Source organism: Drosophila hydei, unplaced genomic scaffold (assembly GCF_003285905.1).
Source record: "Drosophila hydei strain 15085-1641.00,03,60 unplaced genomic scaffold, DhydRS2 tig00008134-arrow-pilon, whole genome shotgun sequence".
NCBI lineage: Eukaryota > Metazoa > Arthropoda > Insecta > Diptera > Drosophilidae > Drosophila > Drosophila hydei.
This window is the reverse complement of record NW_022045843.1, coordinates 1-26,388: the sequence shown is the minus strand read 5'-3', so window position 1 is coordinate 26,388 and position 26,388 is coordinate 1. Positions and strand designations below refer to the sequence as shown.

The following is a 26,388-nucleotide window of genomic DNA, read 5'->3' as shown; positions in this document are numbered from 1 at the left end:
AGTATTTTTTGCTAATAAAATTACACCGTCTTTTTTACATTTGAGCGCGTAGTACTAATACCGTCTGCCTAATTTAGTGCATTCTGTTTACTTAAAAATACCAGCAAAATGACTGAGCTGTCATTCCATTATATTCGTACAATACAAAAAGTGCATCTTTTTGTTTAGTACAGAAAAATATAAACAAATAATAAAAGATATAAAAAAATACAATGCCACTTACTGCAGAAAGTGCTGCACAACAAATTCAGGTGTGTAATAACTACATTAACATTAACATCCTGAAACATTTCATTATAAAATTTGATTTAAAACAGGATCGTTTGAAGGACATTCAACAACATATTCACAAAGTGGATAATGAGAGACGTCGCGCTGAAAATTCGATTGCTAGTCTTGTGCGTGCCCAACAAAATCCAAATCCGAAACTAAAGACGCTGCTGCAGTCGAAGATTCTCGAGGCAACACAGGAAGAAGCAACAATTAGAGCAGCCCTCGCTAAAATACACGAAATACGAAACATACGTAACGAACGACGTATTCAGGTAAGGGAATAAGTTTAAAACGCTAAGGTACTCAATGCTTATATATTTATATATTCACAGGCTCGTAATGCTGGCAACAAGGAAGCCATCCGTCGTGGTGCCCTCATGAAAATGGTGCAGCTCTCGGCTCAGACATTGCCTCTCTTTGTTGGCAAGCCGGGCGAGCGTGCGCCAGCTTTATGCGGAGCAATACCTGCCGAGAGCAGCTATGTGGCCAAGGTAGGCGACAATGTGGCTGCGTTGGCCAAAGGCATAGATGAGGAGGAGAACTGGATACTGGCTGAGGTTGTGCAGTTTCTACATCGGCAAAACAAATACGATGTCATTGACATAGACGAGGAGCAGAAGGATCGACATGTGCTGAGCAAACGCAAAGTTATTCCCTTGCCCTTAATGCGCGCCAATCCAGAAACAGACGGGCATGCACTCTTTCCCAAGGATACAGTCGGTGCGTAGTTTATGATTCCCTTCAAATTACTTCACCTTATTCCAAACTATCTTTTTCAATATCTAGTAATGGCTTTGTATCCTCAAACAACATGTTTCTATAAGGCTATTGTCCATCGCCTGCCACAAACTGCAACGGAAGAGTATGAAGTGCTCTTCGAAGATTCATCCTATTTGAATGGCTACGCAGAGCCGTTGCCGGTGGCACAGCGCTATGTGATTGCATATCGAACCACCAAGAAGAGCGCTGGCAGTGGCAGTGGAAATCTCTCATCCGCCTAAGTAAGCAACAGTGGATTGTAATAGCTATATATATAATTATTATATACATATACATAAAACTTAATTTCTAATGAAATCTTAGCTAATTACTCTTCATCAATATCTTCATCTGCATCGTCACCTTCCTCCTCTTCCATTGGGCTATCTGTTGCCTTATTCTCGTCCTCCTCCACATCATCTTCAACATGCAGTTGGAATCCATCAGCCTTGGTCCACGAGCACTTCATGGTCAAGCGAAATTTGGCCATTGGCTTGCCCAACAATTTAAGAATTCTCGCTTGCTCTGGTGTCAGCACTTTGCCCTCTTCACAAACTGTATAATCGCTGTATATGGTTACAATGCCCTTCTCCAGTTTGGTTGGCAGACCCAGTGAACGCAAATGCGGTTCCATTGAGTGTGCAAACTCCTCTAGGGGTCCGGCTGGCAAGGTAACCGTTTCTGTTGCTGTAAACCCGCTACGCGCATATTCCACGGCCCAATAGTTTTCTGCCCATTTTAGTACTTCTTCCTTGGTCTTCTCTGTGAATAGCAGACCCACCTGACCATTAAGACGTTTCGATAGCTGCAAGAGATACTTGTTTAAGCTGTTTTCTTCAATTTACAGAATTTCTTTCCAATGGTACCTTATGTATTCCAGTTTCCACTTCTTCAGCCTCTGTGCGGCCCAAGCCGATTTGCATTATACGATTTTTGCCAAAAATAAAACGAGAGTTGCGTTTCCATTCTTGTCGGAGATCCTTAAGCAGATTATTACGCATATTCTGCACCTGGAACACAAATATATTTGGATACTTCTCCACACAAAATCGAATGTCGTCGATGATGCGTTGCTTCCATGCGAGACCCTTGCGATCAGTCTTAGTTAAGGAAACTGCGAGTAAGGTCAATATAAAAGTAATATATTTCATTCTGTAAAGAATATTTGATCTATTCCTTGCCTTTCTTATCACGTTTAGAGCGCGGCATTTTGACTTATGTAGGTATATTCCGAGCTTGATTCTTTCTCAAGTTTAAACACCGAAGTAAACACGTGCGACCGCTACGATGATTGCTGTATCGATGCACACTATACCGATTTTCATCATATCGATTATTAATGGACTGCCAACGCGTTTAATGTATGCCATGCAGCCACACCAATTGCACATTGTGATTTATAACGTTTATTTAACCCGGTCACACTGCAGCAATAGCCGACGAAAGGTGTGTTTACGTAGTAATTTTATAAGAAAAATTCTTAGAAAATATAATTAAGCTTAAGTACTATATTAACCTGTCTACTTGTGTATCTGTGTCATCTATCAACATTCTAAAATTGTGTTTTTGTTGTTAAGTCGCAGTGAGTAATATATTTCGACTCTACGCAATTGTGTTACTTGGTGCGCCATGTTGTCGGCCAGAGATTGAGAGACCGCATTTTCCACATGTATCGATTTAAAACGCTAACTGAATTGATTTCCAATTCTAAATATTGAAACAAATGCAAGAAACCGCGTATCAGATATATGAGGTGTAACATCAAGGAAAATATATTTGTAAATGCGTCTGAACAAAATTTACTGTTTCAAGTAGGACGCTGATGACGTAATTTTGTGAATAGACGAGTCAAACGAGGCAGCATTGCCAACGATAAGAAATTTTTTAATCAGTTAAATTTCAAAAAGCGTTGGTTTGTCGCACAATGTCTGCCTCGACTCGGATATACTTAGCGCAATTCAATGAAAATCAACATTAGAATTAAGGCAATAATTTACTGGAGCTTATCAAAAGCACATAATTGCTGATAAGGCGCCGTCACAGCCCGTGAAGTTGAAAAAATAAATTTAATCAGCGTGCCAGAGATAAGAGCTAGAAGGTTTTAACAGGTACAAATTCGTCTGTGCGTTGAGCGCAATTCAAGGGCTTAGCGAAAGGCGTAATGTATTTTGGATTTTCATTTTAATTAAGATTTTTAGAATTATTAGTAATTGTTGGTCAATTTTACAACGCACAAACAGACACGTACAAGGCCACAAATACAACTCGCGTAACATTCGAATTTAAAAATTTAACATACGGACGTTCGTCTCATTCAAATTACTCAATTAAACGACAATTGCGCACAATTGACGACAGCAACAGCAGCAGCAGCTGCTGCCAAGCTCCTCCCCAACATTATTGTGGCATGCGTCATACAATGTACAAAACTGCAGCTTGCATTGGCCAACAACAAATTAGTATGTGCTTACGGCACTTAACGTAAAAATCTGCAATACGTCATATGTATAATTATTAACAAATTTGCTCAGCTGTAGTAACATAACTTAATCAACAAGCTGCTTTTCGAATTGATGGATTAGGCATGACAACAACAGGTCATTCGAAACTCAACGAATCCAGTTCACTTGTGTTACACCTGGCAACTTAGTTTTTGTAGCCAGGTTGGCAACACTAATTTTTACCTATTGCTCTCTTTGTTCTCTCTCTCTCACACACACTTTTTCGCTCTCTCATCTGCTGTAGCGGCATGCGCTACCGCTTATGTGTGTATTTATGAATGTGTGAAATCCACCAACACATGCATACATACCAAATAGGCGTACACACAGATACAGCACTTACTGTGTGCAACATTTGCCGTCACTTTTAGTCGTTCGCCGTTCGTTGGTAGTCGTCGTTGTCGTTTCGAGTGAATCGAATGTAAGGTAACCAATTTGCATTAGTAATATGGGGCGAAATATGTATATGTACCCACATATGAATATATTTATTATAAAACCTTAAGCCTTAAGGCGATGCAATAAACATGTGCATTTCGGTAGTTTATGCAATTTTAATACATTTTTCAATTCGCCGAGAACATGTGCAAACGCCGCATGTATGAAAAAATTTTCTACATGCTTCCATGGAACGATCGATAAAAATACTACGCAAAAAGACGAAAATGTTCAGAACTGTGAATTTGTGCAAAAATACATACATTTGTACATGTATATGTACAAATGCCCGCTGTGCGCTAGTATTGGTATATTTTGTATTAGTGTGTGTCCGTGTGAATATATATATATGTATACTTCTACATATATATATGTAGACGTGAGATTCGTTTGTAGCTTCGTATATTTTCAGTGCTTTTGGTTGATTGTTGGCGGCCGTGGCAACAACTGACTTGGCTAATGCGAAGGCGAATTGTGGTGCTTAAGTGTGTTCTGGTCGCTAGGCGTTTTAGTCGTCAATAGCTAAAATACTTGCATACGAACGTCCGAGCGAATGACTGTGTGTGTGTGACTGTGTATGTAAATATGTACGCCAGTCCGAATGTATTACGCATATGCACATTTAAAAGTGTGCTGCGGCGATATTTGCTTTGTAAAAAATGAAATTTCTATCTTATGCATTGTATATTTAAAAAAGCTAATCCATTTGGATTATTTTTCACAGACTTATGTATGGGCATTTATGCACGTACATTGTTAACTTGGTTTTTATTGGATTTACTTTTACAATTTACTACATATAAATTTGTTTTTTTAGATATAATAATATATATTACTTTTATATATATACAAATATATATATATATATGAAGATATATACATATGAGTGTACATACATATGTGTATGTATGTATGTAAGTGGACGACACACGCGGTTACGTGTTCTTTTATACCGCACTGCTCTCGCAATCGCTGCTGCCTTTGGAAGTGTGTGTTCTCTTTGTGGTGCTCTCTCGCTCTCCGGTGGGATTATTTTTATACTTTTTGTTGCGTTGCTCTTCACAACCCTCTCCCTCACTATGAGGCAGACACACTTGTTTCTTGTTAGCTGATGTACGTTCATATGCGTAAATACATTGGATAATGTGTACATATGTAATTTGATTTGTTGCTTTTTAAGCTCAAAACATAGATGTTGAATTTAACATCAAATCCACCAAATGTAAACAGGGCAGGGGTGCAATAAAACTGTTGAAGGCTCCCATTACTTGTGTCTGGTTTTGAAAACGTTGTGTATTGGAATTTTCTGCTTATCTGCATTTCTCTATATATTTTTTTCCGTCTGTACTGCGCATGTAGCCGTAACGCCGTGTAGCCGAATCTCTGTCGTCGCGACCTCATGGGGCCGGTGTGGTGAATTTACACTTTGCCGCTCGGTGTGGTGTATTTTCAACACTCGCATACTTACACGCACATACTCACACACTGGTATTCGCATAGGCTAGCGCCGTTTGCAGCAGTCAAAGTTGCCGTCATCGCAGAATTCAACAAACGGTTTCAAATTTTATTTGCCGTTATCTTCAATCTGTACCAGTGACCGAAGCCAATGCCGCCGTCGTTGTCGCACTGACATTTCGCTTACTATTAGCGGGTTTTTCTTTTTATAACACACACAATTACACAAAAAAGAACGCATGCATGTATGTATGTGGGCACACACACACTTCTATATAAAGAAAAATAGTGTGTGGCTGACTCTTGCAGTCGCACTATTTCCTCATTGTGAGGCATGCCCAAAAAATGACGCAGTCCATGACGCATACAATTCACTTCATTGCTAAGAGCTGATTTTGCTGGCTCCACTATTGAAACGGGAGGGAGTGGCTGATTGGGTGTATAGCTATAAATGCGCACCCATATATCTATGCATACATACATTTGTCGGAATTTAGAAATTAAAATCATAGTCAATACTCCGCCGTTGCGCTCTGTTTCGTTTTTGTCTCATCTCTTTTATTTATATTTGTCAATAACTATACGAAAACATGGCAATTGACCTAAAAAAGAGCAAAGCACAAAAGTTGCTGTTCTTAAAATACATACATACATACATACTAGTATCTATTGTGTACATGTGGATTTACCTACACTTGTATATAGCCTAAGGTTCAATGTTTTTGCAATTTGACGGTCGGATGCGATCGTTTAGAATAGAAGATAACAAGTGGGTGGATGGCTGGTTGCCACTGTGTTTGCATATGCATATTTGCACGTGCATTCATATACATATACATATATTGTATTATTTAAGATCACCTTTATTGAACATGTTTACCATATTTGCTTAAGTTTTGCTACCATTTTAAGATTCGTGCATTGGGGTTATTGTGCATTTATATTTGACATCTGAATACACACAACTAATATGTTCGTACATATTTATATATATATGCTTACTCACGTACCGCAAACACATATAGATACATACACATTCACACTCACACTCACACACCCATCAAGCCACAGATTTCTCTCTTTTATTTCATTTTCAATTTTATTCATAGTTTATTTATAACTTTTCTCTGTGCATGTATGTTGGTTTATTTTATTATTGTTGTTGCTGTTTCTTTTTCTTTCTTTCATTCCATTTGGTTGTCGTGTCGGTTGCTTCTGCTGCTTATTGCTTTTTTACCATTCCCATTTCCATTCCCATGTCCATTTTGTACGTATCCAATGTGCATCTGGAAGTTGGGGTACCTTACGAAGTCGAATGTCATGTCTTATAGCATTGGCAAACAGCTTAAATCACTAGCACAAATTTGTATTAACAATGTGCAAACAGAATTTGGAGCACGCCCACACAACTAAAATCAACCACCCGCCCACCCACACCTTTTTTACCTGTCAAAAGCACATTATGGGCCATAGGTCCTTATGAGCAGCGGACTAACCAAAGCTGCCTTGGGGGATAATAATTTTGTCGTTATTATGTTTCTATGTTTGTCCCCAAGGATAATGGAAAATGTATCAATCAACCTCACCTTGCGTTTATTTATAAATAATAATCAATCAATATTTATGTAATACCTGCAAATACAGTCATGTTGTGGAGGGAAGCATTCAGCCGTTAGCTAAAGGCAACAGGTTACCCTTTAGCATCACAATATGCTTTGTTGTGAACATACAAATGTATGTACATATATAAGCTAAGTGTTAGCGTGAGGTCTGACTCACAGCTGTTTAACATAAAACGCAATTGATTGACATTAAAACGAGTATTTATTATTATTATTAGTTATCATCGTCGTGGGTTTAAGTAACTTTTCGACCCTGTACTTTATATTTAAAGTCGATGAAATGAAATGAAATATAATACTGATATTGCAAGGTCTTGATGATTCAGTTTTGTATTAATGCTAATTGCAGCATATGAAGCAAAGATGTTAAAATTTGACTCATTTGCTGCTAATTGCAAATTGAAATCTTTTAATACAGCAACACACATATGTGTATTACATCCGTGTGCCTCAGAGCGTGTAAGTGTTGCAAAGCCAGTTTTTAATGTCTCATGTATACATATTGATGAGCGCGATATATATCCTTTGATATCCTTTTGCCCGCCCATTGACACCGCCAACATATTTCAATATCATCAGAAGTTTGCAACGCGCAGCTGCTATTCGCATGCGACGAGTTCTGCCACCGGCGGCAATCCTTGCTCCTTCGCACCTCAGCTCAACGTTTTTAGTCAGAGACAGAGACAAGTTCTCGTTTAGTCGAGTTTCGGGCCTGGTCGAAAGAGCAACACAGCAACAGCAACAGCGCCAGTGGCAGCGACAGATAATTATTCGTGCTTGGAACTGTATGTGTGTGTGTGTGTTAAAGGATATTCGTGTTGAAAGTTGGCGAGAGAAATAAATGAATTAATTGTAGCTTTCAATTAGAAGTGGGTGGTGGCTCGCAATATAAGAAATTGTATATATATACACGCTGTTGTTTGTTGGCCGTTTGAACAGGTTGCCAATTAATAAAGGGAATGCGCCGCGTGGGAAATTCAATTGAAATTTAGCAGCAATCAATGAATATATATTTATTTCTTCTTTCTTTCTTTCTTTCTATTGAAGATAACCATTCACACACTGTGAGCGACGCTTTGAGCTGTGGATTCCTCCTACTTAATTAATTTTTCTGCTGTCTATCAATTGCAACAGAGTTCGCGCGTGGGCCAATACACACACGAACACACATATACAAATTATTCATATTATTAGTTTGGTCAAGTAACTAAAACAAAAAACCACAAACATGTCGACAGTCGATAAGGAAGAACTGGTCCAGAAGGCAAATTGGCCGAGCAATCAGAACGGTGAGTGCACACAGTTATGAACAGATCAAAGAGCCATAATTAACTTAAACTGTTTTTTTTATTTACTTTCATGTAGCTACGATGACATGGCCCAGGCCATGAAATCAGTCACAGAGACGGGCGTCGAGCTGTCAAATGAGGAAAGAAATCTGCTCTCTGTTGCCTACAAAAATGTGGTTGGAGCGCGCAGGTAAATTGCAACTTGCAAAATAGACTTTCTACACCTACTTATATATATATATATTTGAATACATTTATACAACAACAGGTCATCGTGGCGTGTTATTTCCTCCATTGAGCAAAAAACCGAAGCATCCGCCAGAAAACAACAGCTCGCCCGCGAGTACAGAGAGCGTGTGGAGAAGGAGCTTAGAGAAATTTGCTATGAAGTTCTGGTATGTACAGCTGCTTTACTTCTGCTCCACTCCACTCCATTCCATTCCATTCCACTGTACTCTCCTGCCCATGACCATGAATATTGTTAGCCTCCAGCCCCCTCTCAAAACCCACCATAGAGTAAGCAAATTATGATGTGTTTCTTCTGTTCACTGCGCAAGTCCCTGCTCCCAAATGCCAGTGGGCGGTGGTAGCTGTATCTCTGTGGCTGGGCATCAGAGTTTTGTGTAAAAATACAACTCTAAGACAGCTCTATATAAACCAATTGCTGCGTTAGTTTGAATTACAATCGCCTTAGCGGAGGGCCCACTGTACAGGCTTTTGTATGGGTGTGTGCGTGCGCGTGTGTGTGTGCAGCAAATTGTATTACAATCAATAATCTATTTTTAAAAAATAATAAATTTTCCAGACATGCTGCTGCTACAACTGCACACAGCAAACAACTCACACACATACATGCACTATATAATGTACATACTTTTCTATATATATATATAAATAAACATACAGATTAGATAGCAACAGTAACCAATAATGGCCGAACTTGGCTTGATAAATGTCAATTTAATTAGAGTTTTCGATGCAGTGTCAGAGCTACTTATTTTAAAAGCGTGTACTCATTTGACACAACCGTTGACCTATTAAGTAAACTACCTTTAGACATCAGAGGCACTGGGCTTAAAAATAAATCAAACGGTACAACCTACATGTGTAAGCCAATATGTATATATATTTATATATATAAACAGTTCTCGCTGATTGGGGGGTTGGGATTGTGGGGCTGGGTGACTGGGCGACGTGCTGGGTGACTGGGCGACGGGCTGTTAGCTTTTCTTTCTTTGGTGACAGAAAATCGATAATACTTTGAAGTGCCTCAGTCGACTGTAAAATTGGCATACATACATGCACAGAGACATACATACGCTTGTAGCTATTTCAGGTTGAGTCGCGTAATATATTAGCTGCGCAGCTTTCGCTCGCATAATATTGGCTTAATAACAGCTTATTGTGCGCGTAGCAATTAGGAATGTTTATTTATATGCACACAAGTTTGATCTCTCTTATTTACATTTTGGCATCATCTTGTTCTTTTAATCAACAGGGGACTTCTGGACAAATACCTTATTCAAAAGCCAGCAATCCAGAAAGCAAGGTTTTCTATTTGAAGATGAAGGGAGATTATTACAGGTAATTTAGCTGAGGTCGCCACAGGAGGCGCACGCAACAGTAAGTATCTACAATCTCTAAGCTATGAGCTATAAGCTCTTTTAATATTGGATTATAAAATTTACAAACGAAAACATAAACCTAAACGTAAACGTAAACTCCTCTATCTCTTTGTGTGTTTCACAATGATGGCAGCCGTTGTTGACGATTCCCAAACCGCTTACCAGGATGCATTTGACATTAGCAAGGGCAAAATGCAGCCAAACACATCCATCCGCTTGGGTCTTGCACTTAACTTCTCAGTCTTCTATTATGAGATTTTGAATTCTCCAGATAAGGCTTGCCAATTGGCTAAACAGGTTAATAACGAAAAAAAACAAACAAACAAATAAACAAATGTCGGGCAAGCGAACAAAAAGCAACAAGCAAATAGTGCAACGAAACTCATTTCAAATCTAATCACAACATTGTTCTTTTTTTTATATATATATTTAAGTTGATTGTTCCATTCAGTATCTATATCATATTGAAAACTAATTGTGAACTTTGGTTCTTTTTTCTTTTTTTTTTTCATTTATTTTGGTACCCCATATTAACGTACAATAATTTAAGCCGTCGTTGAGGACCTCGAAAAAAGCTTATCAAGAGGCATTCGATATTGCCAAAACTAAAATGCAGCCAACACATCCAATCAGATTAGGTCTTGCACTCAACTTTTCCGTCTTCTATTACGAAATTATTAATTCACCAGCGAGGGCCTTGTCATTTAGCTAAACAGGTTCAATCTCTTTCTACACAAATATTGTTTTATTTGTTTTTATATTAATTATTTAAATATTGTTATGTGGCTAACTAACTAATACACAGACACAAACAACCCTCACACACGCCCACAAAAGTCCGAAGAACGTACGATATAAGCATACGCCTACGGTCATCGCATGTTACGTAAATTGAAAATTTGCTTAATTGATTAATTGAAAGCCTGGCTTATGTACTCTGTTAAGTGCGGCTTTTAACCCTTTATAATGCAGTCCATATCTTGCTGGTGAAATTATTAATGGTTGTTAGAGAAGTGCATTAACCGTTAGGTCACAGAGTTCAATATCGTATATTAGTTAATAGTTTCTTATTTTTTGCTAGATAAATTTATAATTTTGATTATTATGCTTACTTGCTGAATGAAACAAAAACAAAATCACAAAACGGTATATATTCAAATACTAAAACAGTTGTTTTGATTGAACTGAAATGCTTTCGTTTTGCACCTGAATCAGAAGTTGTACTTGCATATTTACCTTGCCGGCAGTTTGCTTTGTTATTGTTGTAATTCTATTGTATCAAATACTAAATATATTTTATGTACACACAATATAGGCGTTCGATGACGCGATAGCCGAGCTGGACAACACTCAACGAGGACTCATACAAAGACTCAACACTCATCATGCAATTGTTGAGGGATAACCTGACTCTTTGGACCTCCGATACCCAGGGTGATGGCGATGAGCCACAGGAGGGCGGTGACAACTAACCAAACAACTAAAATGTTTCCTTTTTGACTATGCAAATATTATTCAGTAATCCAAACAAACAAAAACAAACAAAACAAAAGAAATATAAAAACAAATCTTTGAAGTCGAAAGCAGCAGAGCAGTAATGTAATAATAAAAGCAACATCAAAATCAACATCAGCATCGACACAAATCCAAACAAACAAACAAACAACAGACAACACACCACAAAAAAATACAAAACAACAAAACACTACAACATTAACAATTCAGCAGAATAATGATTCAGCTTGTGGCTGTGTGATGATAGTTTAGAGGCTGAGATGAGTTTAGGTGAGAAGACTATTGTCATGCAACTGATTGAAGAAAAAGAAATTGAATCTGGTTTATAGACAGTTTATATATTGTATACAGGCGAACAAGTGATGTTCGACGAATCAAATCAATAAATGTAAAGTCGATTGAAAAGTCTATGAGAAGAAATGTAATATGAAACCAAATGTCTTAATTTGCTTCACATGCCGTTCAAAGTTGTCTTTGTTAGTAAAATGCTCTTGCAAATATTCACAAATGGAACTATCTGAGTCAAAACTTATAAATACAAAATATAAATATATATATATAAATATATAAAAATGAAACAACTATCAGCTATCCAGAACAAGAACAAGACCAGGAAACAGGAACAGTGTATTGTATGGCAAAGATGTGAATTTTGTTTTGTGTAGTTAATTACTATTCCGCTGTTTTGGCCAACTGCGTACACTATACATATGCCTAAAAGTAATATTATTTATTTTAATTATGTTTTAATAAATAATTACCATACTGTTTTATATTAACATACAAACAGCAAACAACAAACAAACAGTACACAAGACACAGTCAACAACAAATTTATTGTCTTTTATTTTTGGTTAATGCGCTGCGCCGCTTTCCTTAATAAAAAAAAACAATAATAAAGAAAGGCTAATTGGTTATACAATATAAATAATGTAATTACAATAATGCCATTATTTTTCGTCGTCAAAGAAGAAGCCCATGCGAACCAAAAGAAACAAATTATGTATTAATTTGTAATTATCTTTTTTTTCTAAAATACAACAAATAAAACATAAACCTAAACTTTTATTTTCAACCAATTTATGTTCTCTTGGATTTTGTTCTTTACGTTCTCTGTCTCCCACACACACACACACAGTGTTGCATTTATAATGCAGCTATCAATAAAACAAAAGAAGAGTAAACTGTGTGCTAAATTGTTGTCAAATTAAATAAATGGTTATTTAGTTGTGCAGTCAAGAAAGTTGTGATTAACATACACAGATATAGATATTCACTCTAAATCAGTGCAAATAACTTGTTCCGTTGCGCGGATAGCTTAGAAGGCATGAGTTCTATTGTGCCTGTTTGAAGAATTCTTTTTTTTCTTTCTCCTCGTATGTAAATCAATCGGTTAATCGGATTTGAAGATTAAATGAACCAGTGATTCGCCATCCTGGAACAAGTAATCAAAATTAATCGTACGATCGATGCGATAACTATTTATAACGTACTCACATATACATATATACTTACTATATGCAATTATGCAAAGCAAAAGCAACAGCAATAACATTATCAATGTGCAATTGTTATAACTAAATGTCTCAGTGTTTACTTTTTATATTTTTATTATCATCTATGTGTTTAAATGTAAACCCCCAGTCCAAGAACAAAATGAGAAAAATTAAAAAAAAAAACAGGTGTGTGAAGCAAGTATATAACAAAAGAAAAACTAAATCGAAATTGAAAGCTAATTTTATTTTTCGAACGATGCCAATTGTTGCTAAACTCAACTAATTCAACATTCTGCTTTATTGTTGATATTAAGTTTGGTTTATCAGGGCATTTAATTGCAAAACAACAGGAAATTGATAACTAATCAAAATACAAAATACAAATAAAACAGAAAATACTTATTTTAAAAGCTGAGTAGATGCAATTTTAATCCAAGATGGCGACAACAACAGCAACAAGAACAAACGCCAGTCGCCAGGAAATTAAAATTATCTATGCAGATGTGTATAAAAACTGTATAACTGTATATTTTCGCAATTGAATTTACGCTTACAATATACATAATAAAATCGAGTCGAATAACCAAAATGGAAACTGCAAATACATAATACACATACATTAAAAGAAAAACAGAACAAAAAACAAACATACAAAATGTGTTGAACAACAACAACATTGAGCACACATTAATTGTATGTGTGTGTGGAGGCAAAGATTGATGTGAAAATTTAAGTTTATTGAAATTACAGTTTCTTAATTACCAAAAAAAAAAAAAACAAAAAAATAAAAATACAAAAAAAACAAGTCATTGTGTAAAAGAATTTTTGAGGGGTATTAAGGTATTGATAACTGACTGTTTTTACATTGAAAAGATATTGAACATATTAAGATAAAGCTTTCTTTGGTAGGCTAGAAGTACTATTTGCAGTAACGGTGGACAGTTAGCATACAAGATGCTTAGCCTGGACCATGTGAAATGGTATTAAAGAACAGAAAGAGAAAGAAATATTAAGCAAAAAGAGCTAGCTATATTAATGCTATCTAACATAACAGAGCCATTCTAGTTTCAGATTCAAATTGATCATAAGAAAGATTAAAATAACTATTTCTCAAGCCAAATGATTTTTGAAGCTAAAATTTTGAGTTGCGAGTTTAAATGAAAATGGAAATTTGTACTCTAACTGGTTTGTAAACTTGTTTGTAAGTATGATAAGATAAGTTTTAGCAATCTATGCATTATCTGCATTCAATTAGTTTTATAGACTGGTTCACTTAGACAATCTATTCATGCCAGCACAACTTTCGGATCATGAAATGAAAACGAAATTTTTATTGATTCCTAAAAAAGTATGCCTTATATTTTCAGACCTGTAACGAAAATTCTTGTGACTTTTTTAGGAATGCATAAATGTAAATTTCAAGTATTGACAAATCGCATAGCTTGGTAAGTGCAGCAATTATATTTCCAACGAAAAAAATATCTCACATGTCGTCAGCAGGCACATTGACAATGGGATTCCCTTGGTGAATTTTCTACCCGCATGTCGATTTTCCAGCAGAGGCAGAATAGCTGCCGATAGTTCCCCGGAGCTCAAGTGGATCCTTTTCAGTCGTCGCACCGATATTGACAAATTGCAAGGCTTCAAAAACAAAATGGGCAACTGTGTAAATCTGGGTATGAAGTATGATTACCTAAAGATCCTAATGAAGGACAATATCAATTTGTATTATCGCTACCTGTGCGACAATACAGCTGAGGTGTTGACTATTATGTATGCAGCCGATAGCGTGCGTGATGATTTCTGTGATATGAGCTTAGTTTCTATCAAAACGTAAGCAATATTATCTTTCATATATCCATTTATAGATATTGATTCCTAATTTTGTATGGCTAAAGCCCAAATATACAGAGACTTATGCACATCACTAGAAGTTTGGGTTTCGATCGTACTGCAAATGATATACGACAATATATGGATGCCGAAAAAAAGAGAAATTTTCGAACAGACATTGGATTCGCTTTAAAGGTGAAGGAAACAACTCAGAAAAAGAAAGGGAAGAAGGACAAGGAGACGGATCGGGAAATGAAGAAAAAGACGGATCAGCTATTTGAAATGAAGGAGGCGGATCGGGTGAGGGTGAGGGTGAGGAACGACAAGGAGATGGATCGAATGTGGGAAAGAAAAAAGGAGAAGGAGGTGGCTCTGGAGAGGGATGGGAAGACGGACAAGGACATTAATTGGGTGTCGGAAGTGAAGAAGGAGACGGGTCGGGTGAAGGAAAGGATTAAGGAGAAGGAGACGGATCAGGTGAAGGAAATAATTAAGGAGATGGTGACGATTGGGGAGACGAATGTAGAGACGAATAAGAAGCCGTTGCTGCTGAACATGAAGATGATAAAGAGAGCTAAATTCAAAGCGCCACTGATAAAATATGTACTTTATCTGAAGAAACTGAAGCACAAGGCGACGTCATCCGATGCCAACTGAACGCCTCATCGCAATTACAAATCTAAATTAAGGATTTCGCCTTTCTCTGCGATTTTCATGCCATCCACTCCTCTGTGGGCAAATGCTGTGATGCGACACCTTCAACATACGATAAGTATATATGTAGGTACGACAGACAAACACCCAACGGGAATGCTGGAAATATCGCGTCTGGATTATCTTTCTAGCGAAAGGAGAATCGCTTTGTTAAAGAAAATATTTTAATTTGTAATTTTTTTTTAAGCTAATTGAAGTCGATAGACCAACTCGGTCTTAATCGGCTCTGATTTCAACGAGCTGCTTTATATTATTTTTTCCTAAAATCTAAATTATGTGGTTAGGAATTAGCCGCTTGTTGAATTTTCAAATTAATCAAATAAATCAAATTAAAACAAATAACATATATATCATTAAATCAGAATTTCATATAGTTTTAAAATATCAGTTGAAATTAATCCTTGTAAGTGTAACCGAGTAAGCTAGTCTTTAAATTGATTCGACAGTTGTCGTATAATTTAAATTATTATTTGTCTCAAACGTAGTCAAAATTGAGTATGTATTTTATGTATTTCTACCTTTAGTAACTGATATGCATGCATTAAAATTTCGAGTATTTTCAAAATTATCAACCGGTATGTACGAGCTAATGCATAATGGTCAAAATTGTAAGCAATCGCCCATAGCCTAATGGAAACAGAGCAGGTATTGCCTACGAGCCAACACTGTCCCAGCAAATTGCACATTTCCGAGCCGTTCCACTCCGAATTACAATTAAAGAGTGCTCAAGTTGTTGAAGTGAGTTCAATGTGGAATTTCCAATATAAATATTTTCCTAATAAGTGCTTTGCAGCATAAAAAGCATCTGTGTCGTGGTCAAGCTGTCTGTTCTGATAAATTAGCATGTTTTAAATTGGTAATGCAAATGGAACACTGTGAAGATCCATCGAAAAAGTTGTATTTCTACGTAAAACAGAATATGAATGAAATATTGACTCGAGGCTTCATACTGAATTCAATATTTTTTAATAAGTAAGTCCGATTGCAAGATACAGGTGGTCAGCTGCATTTAATCCGTTTCAAGTCTTATGGTGGAAGCTTATGTGTGGAGGAATCAACAACTGGGTGGACCCAAGCTAAAACACCCAGCAGTAAAAAAAGGCGGTGTGCGTTTTATGGGCTACGATGATAATGAATCTGTACTGTTTGACGAAAGAGGTTATGGTAAACCAGCAGGTGTAAAGCTTGCTAACTATCCAAAATTTAAGCGTAAATATGTGAGTAATAGAATCTTAATTAAATGCAAACGCGTAACGTTTAAATAGCTAACGGCTCTACACCTCACGTAGGTGTGGTGAAAAGCTACTGAATTCGCCATACAGAAGCTCGCTGGTGTGATAGAGCTTTTGTCTGACCATGTACGCACAGCTGTTGCTCAGCTGTCAACATGACACTCGCTGTGTATGTGTGGGGTAAACAAAATAAGTCCAATAGGGTAATCGCCCATTTTCGCCCACAATAGTGACAAATTGATAGCAGAATCTTGGCCGCATTACCGTTACTGTTTGTTGCATTAATGAAACATACTATCAAAAATCGCGCAGAGTGTAGATAATCAAAATACATTACGCTGTAGCGCTATAAAAACGCCAGACAACCAGTTCATTGCATCAGTCTGCCGTGTAGTTGCGCTTAACGCAAAGCGTTTGCTGCGTTTAAAGGTCACCTTGAAACGTCAAAACCGAAACTTCTGCGCTCGACCGCCGCTCTCGCGCCCAGTTTGTGAAAATCGTCTCGCAGGCACATAGCCACGGCATCTGCGGGCAGCATAAGATTTGCGCAGTTCAATTGGACAACTCGGCTTCCTCAAAGCTCCTCCAGTTTCGCTGTGAATCATTCACAAATATTCGCCGTTGGGTGCATCCAACTTAAACTTCGATACGTGCGTCCGTGTCAGTATCACTCTCACTCTCACTCTCTCACCCTGCGTGTGTGTGTGTGTGCGTTGCCGTTGTTTTTTGAATCGATTAACTTGTTTTAACTTTTGAATAAAAGAAGTGCTTAGCCAAATATGAATAGTGAGACTAATCAACGTTTCCTGGCACGCGGCTCTCAGCGCGACAAGGGCTTGGCCGTCTTCACCAGCGGTGGCGACTCCAGGGCATGAATGCGGCTGTAAGGGCTTGTGTGCGTATGGCCATCTACGTGGGATGCAAGGTGAGTTTTGACCTCTGCCAAGTGCTTTTGCATTGGTATATATAATTTGGAAACAGACGCACACACACACACCACACACACACACATATATTGTTCACAAAAATGTTCTTATCGGTTACCGGAACAAGTTCAGCCATTGAACTTATGGTCTAGAGAGTCTGCTATGCATATATATGTATATATATGTAGCAAATTGATGTATATTTAGCTGAACTTGCAATTAAATCATAAAGATGATAGAAATAAAACAAATTAGCTTGTTCTGCAGGTGGTGTCAATTGCCGTTAGATAACCCAAGGGGGAAAACAAAAGCATATTCAAATAAAAGCGCCTCACACTACATTCATAGCACCAATACATAGACGATACCAACACACCAACACACAGGCAAAATCGTGTTTGTGTGCGTTTGACATTGAGTTTATTTTCGGGCAACTTACAGACGATCACGCAGATATATCTGAGAAAATTCGGTTATTGTTTGAAAAGTGAATTACTATTTGCTTATTGGTTTTATTGATCGACTGTGTGAATTTGCTGATTGGGGCGAATATGGCAAATTGTGATCACACTCTGTGAGGGCAAAAGAGTTGAAATTTCAAATAATTGCAATTGAAATAAATTATTCGAAATTCAACGATGATGATAGTGATGATGATGATGATTTTTGCAATGAATAAAATGTCGCAAGGCTGATGTTTCTTTTTTTTGTGTTTCGTTCAAAGTCACTTTCATTTTCATTTATTCACTTTTGATTTTTATGCGCGATTATTTGGCTTGAGGTGCTTAGAAATTATGACTATATCTAGGTACATTATATAAAACCCAAGTCAAGCAGCAATTTTCTTTTAATTAAAAGCTGAAGCAAATTGAATCGATAGTAGATAATCTCTTATTCTTTGTTCACATGATGGCATCATATTCTTCACTAATCTCGATTAAATCATTCACCTATTTTAAACAGCTTTATCATGTATTAATCCTGATAAGTTCTAAAGTGCATACAATATGAAACTATTTTATGTATTTGGAAAAGATGCCATGCTTAGTTTAACTCTTTTGATTAATAAAACGGATGTTGATAAAAAAAAATTTAAAAATGACTAGGTTTTCCTTATTTCATTACGAAAATATATTAAAAATATATAATTTTTAATTTAATTTATTAAAAAAAAGCTATAAAAAATATTAAACACTTAACATTATTTTAGACCTTTAAAATATATCAATTATAAATTAATAAAAAAAAACTTAAGATTATTTTAAATATACAAATATATTGTGTATTATATATTTAATTAAATTATTAATAAAAAAAGATATATAGATTTTATTATTCTTTTCGATTTAAAATTTAAATTTGTTTTAAATATGTATTTTAATTTATAATTTGTGTATTTAATTTGTATACTATAATTATTTTTTTGTGATATATAAATATTTTCTTAATTTAAAATATATAAAGGTTAAATTACATTAAAATTTACAAATATTTATGTTTTATAAATATTTATAAATATATTAAGAGTATACAATATTCGATTTTAACATAATTTTAATGTATGCTGAAAACTCCACTATCCAGTTTCAGGCAGAATTATGCAAGAAAAATTACAATTTTGAAACAGTTTTGACCGAACAAAGTCACATGAAACTTGAAATGTCGTTATTGATATTTTGTTTCAGAAGTATTATATATTTATTAGGTATATTAATTTATTGTTGTTCTTTGTATTTCAATAATCCTTGGCGTTAGGCGTACTTCATTCGTGAAGGCTATCAGGGCATGGTGGATGGCGGCGATTGCATTCAGGAAGCGACTTGGGCATCGGTATCGTCGATCATACACCGTGGCGGCACCATTATTGGCTCAGCCCGTTGCCAGGATTTCCGTGAGCGTGCTGGACGCCTGAAGGCTGCCAATAACTTGGTGCAACGTGGCATTACCAACCTGGTGGTGATTGGCGGTGATGGCTCGCTCACTGGCGCCAATTTGTTCCGTCAGGAGTGGTCCAGCCTGCTGGATGAGCTGGAGAAGAATAACACCATAACCAGCGAGCAGAAGAACAAGTACAACGTTCTGCACATTGTTGGATTGGTAAGTCACAGGAACTCAATCATCTAGCTGCCTAGCACTCTCTCCACTCACGCCCTCTTTACCTGGCCAGGTGGGCTCGATTGATAACGACTTCTGTGGCACGGACATGACCATTGGCACGGACACGGCGTTGCATCGCATCATTGAGGCAATCGATGCCATTGCCAGCACTGCCTACTCACATCAGCGCACCTTCATCATGGAGGTCATGGGTCGTCATTGTGGGTAAGCTATTTGTTATCGGTTTACCGTTATTGTCATAGCTAGGCTGCCTGTGATGCGTAACTACTGACATACAAATTGTTAGCTCCGCCAAATATTTGACATCAAATGCTAAATGCCTTCAATACTTATAGTTATTTGCCAGTTGTAGCTGGAGTTATATCCGAGGCAGACTATGTCTTTCTCCCCGAGTACCCGCCCCCACAAGATTGGCCCGACAGACTGACCCTCAAGCTGGACCAGGCAAGCAATCAGCTCGCGATCGTTGAATGTCTCCACATATATCCCTATATATATCTCCCTCTCTGACCCAAATCGATCTGTGTTCAAGCATTCAATGTTTACGCACCATAAATGTAAATGTGAAAACAACAAATCAAGACACAGGCAACTGATGAATTCATTTATATATATAAGTTGATATTACAGTAGGTCTACATATAGTTGTAGTAGTCGAAAGAGATGTTGTCAAGTCTGATATCTCAGCAAGGAATATCTTTAGCTCTTTGACATTTCCTTATGTGCTCTCAGATCGCGCCCCTTCACCTTTTGTTGACCTTTTTCCCATTTGTATATGCTATATAGTGTAGTATATAGTATATATTGTATATATGTATGTATTTATGTATAACCAAATAATACAACACATATATTTTTACAGTTACTTAGCGCTCGTTGGTGGCCTGGCCTGCGAGGCCGATTTCATATTTATACCAGAAATGCCGCCGAAAGTCGATTGGCCAGATAGGCTTTGCGATCTATTGGCCCAGGCAAGAAGTGAACCTATATATATTTTATTAAAAACAAAAACAAAAACAAAAAAAAAAACAAAAAACAAAAGACAAACGCAATATTTTTCACAGTGTGTTTGCTCTCTCTCTCTCTCTCTATCTCTTTATCTCGCGAATCATCTGCTTTTCGTGTTGCAAGACACAACAGCAGCAAAACATTGCATTTTACACACACGCGACAACCCAAACACCCACCAACCAACACACACACAGACACAGACACACACACATTGCTAGCAGGCATTAGTCAGATATATATATACATATAGAAAAACATATCATGCATCAGTTTTGAGTTTTGAGTTTTGTATATATTTTTGCTTATCTGAAATGAGTTTCAATTATTTTATATTCGACGACGATTGCCAAAACTGGATGTATGATAAGCCCTAGCTACCACCTACCTTACGTCTTATCTTAAGCATATTGTAATTAATCAAATATCAATTAACAATTCACTCACCTGTACAACGTGTCTTCTCCTCGGCGTGTTTGATTTACTCTCGTTTTTAGCTATTTGGCAATTTCAGCCGCTATTGCCACAGAAGCTGATTTTATGTTCATACCCGAAGAGCCCGTACCAGTTAACTGGCAGGATGCTCTGTGCACAAAGCTAGCTCAGGTCAGCGAACTCTATAAAGGTTTTCCCTTTTCATTCCATTCTTTAATACTGTGCGATGGGTTTTTTGCGTTTACTACTAAATTATTCAAATTGTAAATATAGATATTTAAAAAAAGAAAACTTTAATTTCAAACTCTTTTTAACATTTCTAAAAGATGTGCAAAGAGCAGCAGCTTTTTGTCCAAAACTGGTTCTAGAAAATACTAACTGATTGGCTATTGAATTGGTTTTTATTGGGTTAAGTGTGCAGCCACACACACACACTCACACACACACACACAACTACTTTTTGCTGGGCAATTTAATTGGCTTTTATTACGTCTTCGTTTTTAGTTTATTTTGTTGTACCTTAGCTTAATTAGTAAATATCTATATAATTTGCTTATTTTGTATTCTTCTTATATTCAGTTGCTGTTTTCTTCTCACACTCATCGTTTAAGCTATACAAAGAAAAACACACACACACACACACATCCATACATACTCTCTGTCTTTCTCACCTGTATTTATTCATAGTTACATCTGGTTGATAACCTCATATTTGTCGTCTTTTTTACCTATTTACACATAAGACATATTTACATATATATATATTTTATATATATATATATATATATATATATACATATATATCATCATCACTCAGTAAATATCTTCTATAATTAATTTTGTAGCACTTTGTATATTTTGAAGTTATTTATTGCTTCTATGTATCCACACAAGTTACTAACCAAATCGTTGTTTGAGACTCGCGTAGAGAGGTGGTCCGTCTAACGGTTATCGCTTTCATTGTCAAACAGGAGCGTTCCGCTGGTCAGCGCCTGAACATTGTGATTGTGGCCGAGGGCGCATGCGATCGCGAGGGCAATCCCATTTCCGCTGAAGATGTGCGCAAGGTGATCGATGCGCGTCTCAAGCACGATGCTCGCATCACTGTGCTGGGCCACGTGCAGCGTGGCGGTAACCCCAGCGCCTTCGATCGTGTCCTGGTAAGAGAAGATAAATCATATTGCTACATATAACCGATATACGATTATCGATTATCGATCATTTCTCTCATGATTTAACAGGCCTGCCGAATGGGTGCCGAGGCCACTTTGGCTTTAATGGAGGCCACGCCGGACTCAGTGCCAGTGGTCATCTCGTTGGATGGCAACCAAACGGTTCGCGTGCCACTTATGGAGTGCGTGGAGAGCGCACCCAAGCCGTGGCCAAGGCCATGAAGGAGCATCGCTGGGCCGATGCTGTCAAGCTGCGCGGTCGTTCCTTTGAACGCAATCTGGAGACCTACAAGATGTTGACTCGCTTGAAGCCACCAAAGGAGAACTTCGATGAGCAGGGCAAGGGCATCGAGGGCTATAGGCTGGCCGTGATGCACATTGGAGCGCCGGCTTGCGGCATGAATGCGGCTGTGCGCAGCTTTGTGCGTAACGCCATTTATCGCGGCGATGTTTGTCTACGGCATCAACGACGGCGTTGAGGGTCTCATTGCTGGCAATGTGCGCGAGCTGGGCTGGTGAGTGTGATACGATATGGTTATGATCATTTGGAGCTGCACATCTAACACACTCGACTTTGCCACAGGTCTGATGTATCTGGCTGGGTGGGTCAAGGTGGTGCTTATCTAGGCACCAAGCGCACTCTGCCCGAGGGCAAGTTCAAGGAGATCGCTGCTCGTCTTAAGGAGTTCAAGATTCAGGGTCTGCTGATCATTGGGGGATTTGAGAGTTATCACGCCGCTGGGCAAATCTCCGATCAGCGTGAAAATTATCCAGAGTTTTGCATACCCATTGTGGTTGTGCCTGCGACCATTTCGAACAATGTGCCCGGCACTGAATTCTCGCTCGGCTGCGACACCGGCTTGAACGAGATCACCGAAATATGCGACCGCATTCGTCAATCGGCCCAGGGCACCAAGCGTCGAGTGTTTGTCATCGAGACAATGGGTGGCTATAGCGGCTATTTGGCCACGTTGGCTGGCCTGGCCGGTGGCGCCGATGCCGCATATATATTTGAGGAGAAGTTCTCCATCAAGGACTGCAGCAGGACGTCTATCACATGGCATCCAAAATGGCAGAGGGTGTCTCTCGCGGCCTGATCTTGCGCAACGAGAAGGCCAGTGAGAACTATACCACTGACTTCATCTATCGACTGTACTCGGAGGAGGGCAAGGGTCTGTTCACTTGCCGCATGAACATTTTGGGTCACATGCAACAGGGCGGCTCACCCAGTCCATTCGATCGCAACATGGGCACCAAAATGGCCGCCAAGTGCGTCGACTGGCTGGCAAAGCAAATCAAGGAAAACATGGATAGCAACGGTGTCGTTAACTGCAAATCGACCGACACAGCAACCCTGCTGGGCATTGTATCCCGACAGTATCGATTCACGCCCTTGGTCGATCTCATTGGCGACACCAACTTTGAGTGAGTGCCACGAAAATAATGCCACTATAAATTCGATTCGATCTGATTTAAATATCTTCCCATTTCTCACAGTCAACGCATCCCGAAGAAGCAGTGGTGGCTACGCCTGCGTCCACTGTTGAGAATCCTGGCTAAGCACGACTCTGCTTACGAAGAGGAGGGCATGTACATTACCGTCGACGAGGAATGCGCCACAGATGCTGTTGCTTAGATAACAAAGAACGATACAACAAAAACTTATCATGCCCAGTGCACATAGGAAACATCATTGCTTATTTAAACTTCTACTCTGACAGTTGCAACAAACGTAAACGTTGCGAAGTTTGTATTTCGATTTCTTTCACTTATATATAGACGTTTTCGACATATTTATACTAAAAACATGTCTCTCAGCTCAGGTCAAAGTTTAGCTGCTAATATTTACTGGTATTTAGCCAACCTTACCCCAGAGTTAAAGTGTGCACTTCAAAAAATCCATGTCAACTAAGTGTATTTCTAATGTATACAATGCACATTATACATATATTTCAGGATATATATATTTAATATATAAATGTATAAACTATACCGCCACAATGATTATTTATAATTTTGTCATAACTACTTTAAACAATTTTCCTTATTCACTCGTTCACTTATTGATTATTTATTATAGTTTATACTTCGATTTTGTTCACGCTTTGAATATATTTATAGCACATAAATACATAAATTACAAAAACTAAAAGAGCCCTTAGATGTTTTACCTGGCAATATTGCACACACAAAATTAATTGTATTGAAACACCCTGTTAGTATGCTGTCGTCATTGTTGCAAAAAAATATATATATACTTATATATTTATATTCAAATGTTACAAATACATAACTATATATACAAGCTCCATAGGGCATAAACGAGTTTTGCTAAAAGAATATAGAAAACAATTGTTAAATGATTACAAAGTCTAAAGAAAATAGCGCAAAATGCGTCGATATCCAACTGAAATAAAAATCAAACTCATTTTTTCATTTTTATGATTTATAGTTGCTATGCGTTCTAATTTTGAACGCCAACGATCTGTCGGAATGAAGTGTGGCAGCACTGCTAAATTTAGATTACGACGATATGGTAGCATTGCTGTAATAAAAAAAAAGTATAAGAGAATACAGTTTCATGAATATACACAGAGTTTGCACAGGGCGGTTTATCTTCACAAGCCACCTCCAGCTCGCTCGACGTGACTATCACTTTTCAGGCGCCGTTTGCGGTTTATTGTCGAGACTGTTTGGTCCAAATGCATTTTGGCATAACGTAAATATGCCGTGTCACCGTGCACGATGGCTGACATAAGCATAGAGAAATTCGTAGAGATTCACTTTACCTGAGCGTGACAGTCAATGTCCCGCAGCACGTCGTGCATTAGGTCAACCGGTACCTCCTTGACGCCGAACGACTTCATAGCTGCGCAGCATTTGTTAATCGACACAAAACGGTGTTGGTTTCATCCAGGTTTCTAAAATACTCGGCATACTTTTGCACCTGACACACTGACAACTTAATCGGTATGCTCATATGAAGTGGGTCAAATTCGGGCGAGAGACCCATCTGAGTGTTTAAAAACTGCCGCGCTTCTTTGATTTCCCTCAATTTCCGCGATCTACTCCACTTCAGTTCGCGCGCCATTTCGGCGGCCACGCGGGGCAATATATCCTCGGCCGCCTGGACATTGAGAAAGGCAACACGTAGTCGACGTGCCACCATGTCTACCAGCGTGCAGGCATAGTCCTTAAACACCCTGCCGTACCTCAGCCTCAATGTAGGGAAAGTCGGAGTGCAGACGTTTACCTATGATGGGCCACAGGCCGCCACTGGAGTTGGCACCAACGGCCACCTTGAACGCATTCGATCCGTACGTATCAGACAAATGTTTCGCCACATCACGCTCCAAGCCGAAGTCCTGCACTAGACGTATAAACATGTTAGGTGTCCAACCAATGGCGCCGTCCAGCTTGCAAGAGGTCGCTGTAATCGAATGGCCTCGTAACGGCTGTAGGCCGCCATTCTTAATGGCGGCGTCTATTGCCTTCTCGGCAATCAGCCGAAAAGAAGTCCATGTGCCGCCCACTATAGACACCATGTTACCTGGCCCAGAGAGAAATGACATGGTTCCTCAGGGTCGAATGAGCCAACTCAGTTGACCGAGTGGGCAGCGGCTTATAGCCACCCCAAGCTGCCAGCACGTCGCACCGGCGCACATCAAAATTCGGATTAATATAGCTTCTGATACTATTTAAAAGATACTGAACTTCCCGTTCTGTTGGATGTGGTCCCTCGACCACCTCATGTGCTTCGCCGAGGTGCCCATTATCGTATGCCCCAGCCAGGGTAAAAAGAATATTGTCGAACCGTTATCTGTATAAGATCGAAAAGACCCACCTCTTCGGGGCAGTAGAAGGGCGGAAGCACAATGTGCGAGGCCCACGTGGGAGTGCACTGCTGCGACGCATTGGCATCTTCGACGAGCCGAATTATCGAATCACTCAAAGGGCCAGTTGCATTGATTACTATT

The 26,388-nt window shown here is 38.3% G+C and overlaps 4 protein-coding genes and 3 pseudogenes across 5 annotated transcripts; 5 read left to right on the top strand and 2 right to left on the bottom strand.

Moving 5' to 3' along the window:
* The first annotated feature begins 109 nt into the window (after positions 1 to 109).
* On the top strand, positions 110 to 1,896 carry LOC115483464 (SAGA-associated factor 29). The gene is made up of 5 exons (XM_030225547.1): positions 110 to 251; positions 318 to 545; positions 606 to 993; positions 1,060 to 1,274; positions 1,880 to 1,896. The coding sequence occupies exons 1-4, from the start codon at positions 213 to 215 to the stop codon at positions 1,272 to 1,274; spliced, it is 870 nt and encodes a 289-aa protein (XP_030081407.1). The 5' UTR covers positions 110 to 212; the 3' UTR covers positions 1,880 to 1,896.
* On the bottom strand, positions 1,346 to 2,424 carry LOC115483465 (mRNA turnover protein 4 homolog). Its single transcript, XM_030225548.1, has 3 exons — positions 2,214 to 2,424; positions 1,899 to 2,146; positions 1,346 to 1,837 (listed from the first exon to the last, which is right to left on the bottom strand). The coding sequence occupies exons 1-3, from the start codon at positions 2,239 to 2,241 to the stop codon at positions 1,361 to 1,363; spliced, it is 753 nt and encodes a 250-aa protein (XP_030081408.1). The 5' UTR covers positions 2,242 to 2,424; the 3' UTR covers positions 1,346 to 1,360.
* A 1,446-nt stretch (positions 2,425 to 3,870) lies between these two features.
* Positions 3,871 to 11,480, top strand: LOC115483466 (annotated as a pseudogene).
* Positions 11,481 to 14,243: 2,763 nt separating this feature from the next.
* On the top strand, positions 14,244 to 15,660 carry LOC115483463. Of its 2 annotated transcripts, none has more exons than XM_030225545.1 (3): positions 14,244 to 14,418; positions 14,471 to 14,806; positions 14,872 to 15,660. In XM_030225545.1, the coding sequence occupies exons 1-3, from the start codon at positions 14,324 to 14,326 to the stop codon at positions 15,461 to 15,463; spliced, it is 1,023 nt and encodes a 340-aa protein (XP_030081405.1). In that variant the 5' UTR covers positions 14,244 to 14,323; the 3' UTR covers positions 15,464 to 15,660. The 2 variants fall into 2 exon arrangements, with proteins under 2 accessions (XP_030081405.1, XP_030081406.1); XM_030225546.1 differs by having other exon boundaries at positions 14,245 to 14,418; positions 14,474 to 14,806; positions 14,872 to 15,658.
* A 438-nt stretch (positions 15,661 to 16,098) lies between these two features.
* On the top strand, positions 16,099 to 17,360 carry LOC115483452. Its single transcript, XM_030225461.1, has 4 exons — positions 16,099 to 16,258; positions 16,314 to 16,492; positions 16,545 to 16,737; positions 16,810 to 17,360. The coding sequence occupies exons 1-4, from the start codon at positions 16,151 to 16,153 to the stop codon at positions 16,816 to 16,818; spliced, it is 489 nt and encodes a 162-aa protein (XP_030081321.1). The 5' UTR covers positions 16,099 to 16,150; the 3' UTR covers positions 16,819 to 17,360.
* Positions 17,361 to 17,367: 7 nt separating this feature from the next.
* LOC115483451 lies at positions 17,368 to 24,156 on the top strand (annotated as a pseudogene).
* An 873-nt stretch (positions 24,157 to 25,029) lies between these two features.
* LOC115483454 lies at positions 25,030 to 26,384 on the bottom strand (annotated as a pseudogene).
* Positions 26,385 to 26,388: the final 4 nt, after the last annotated feature.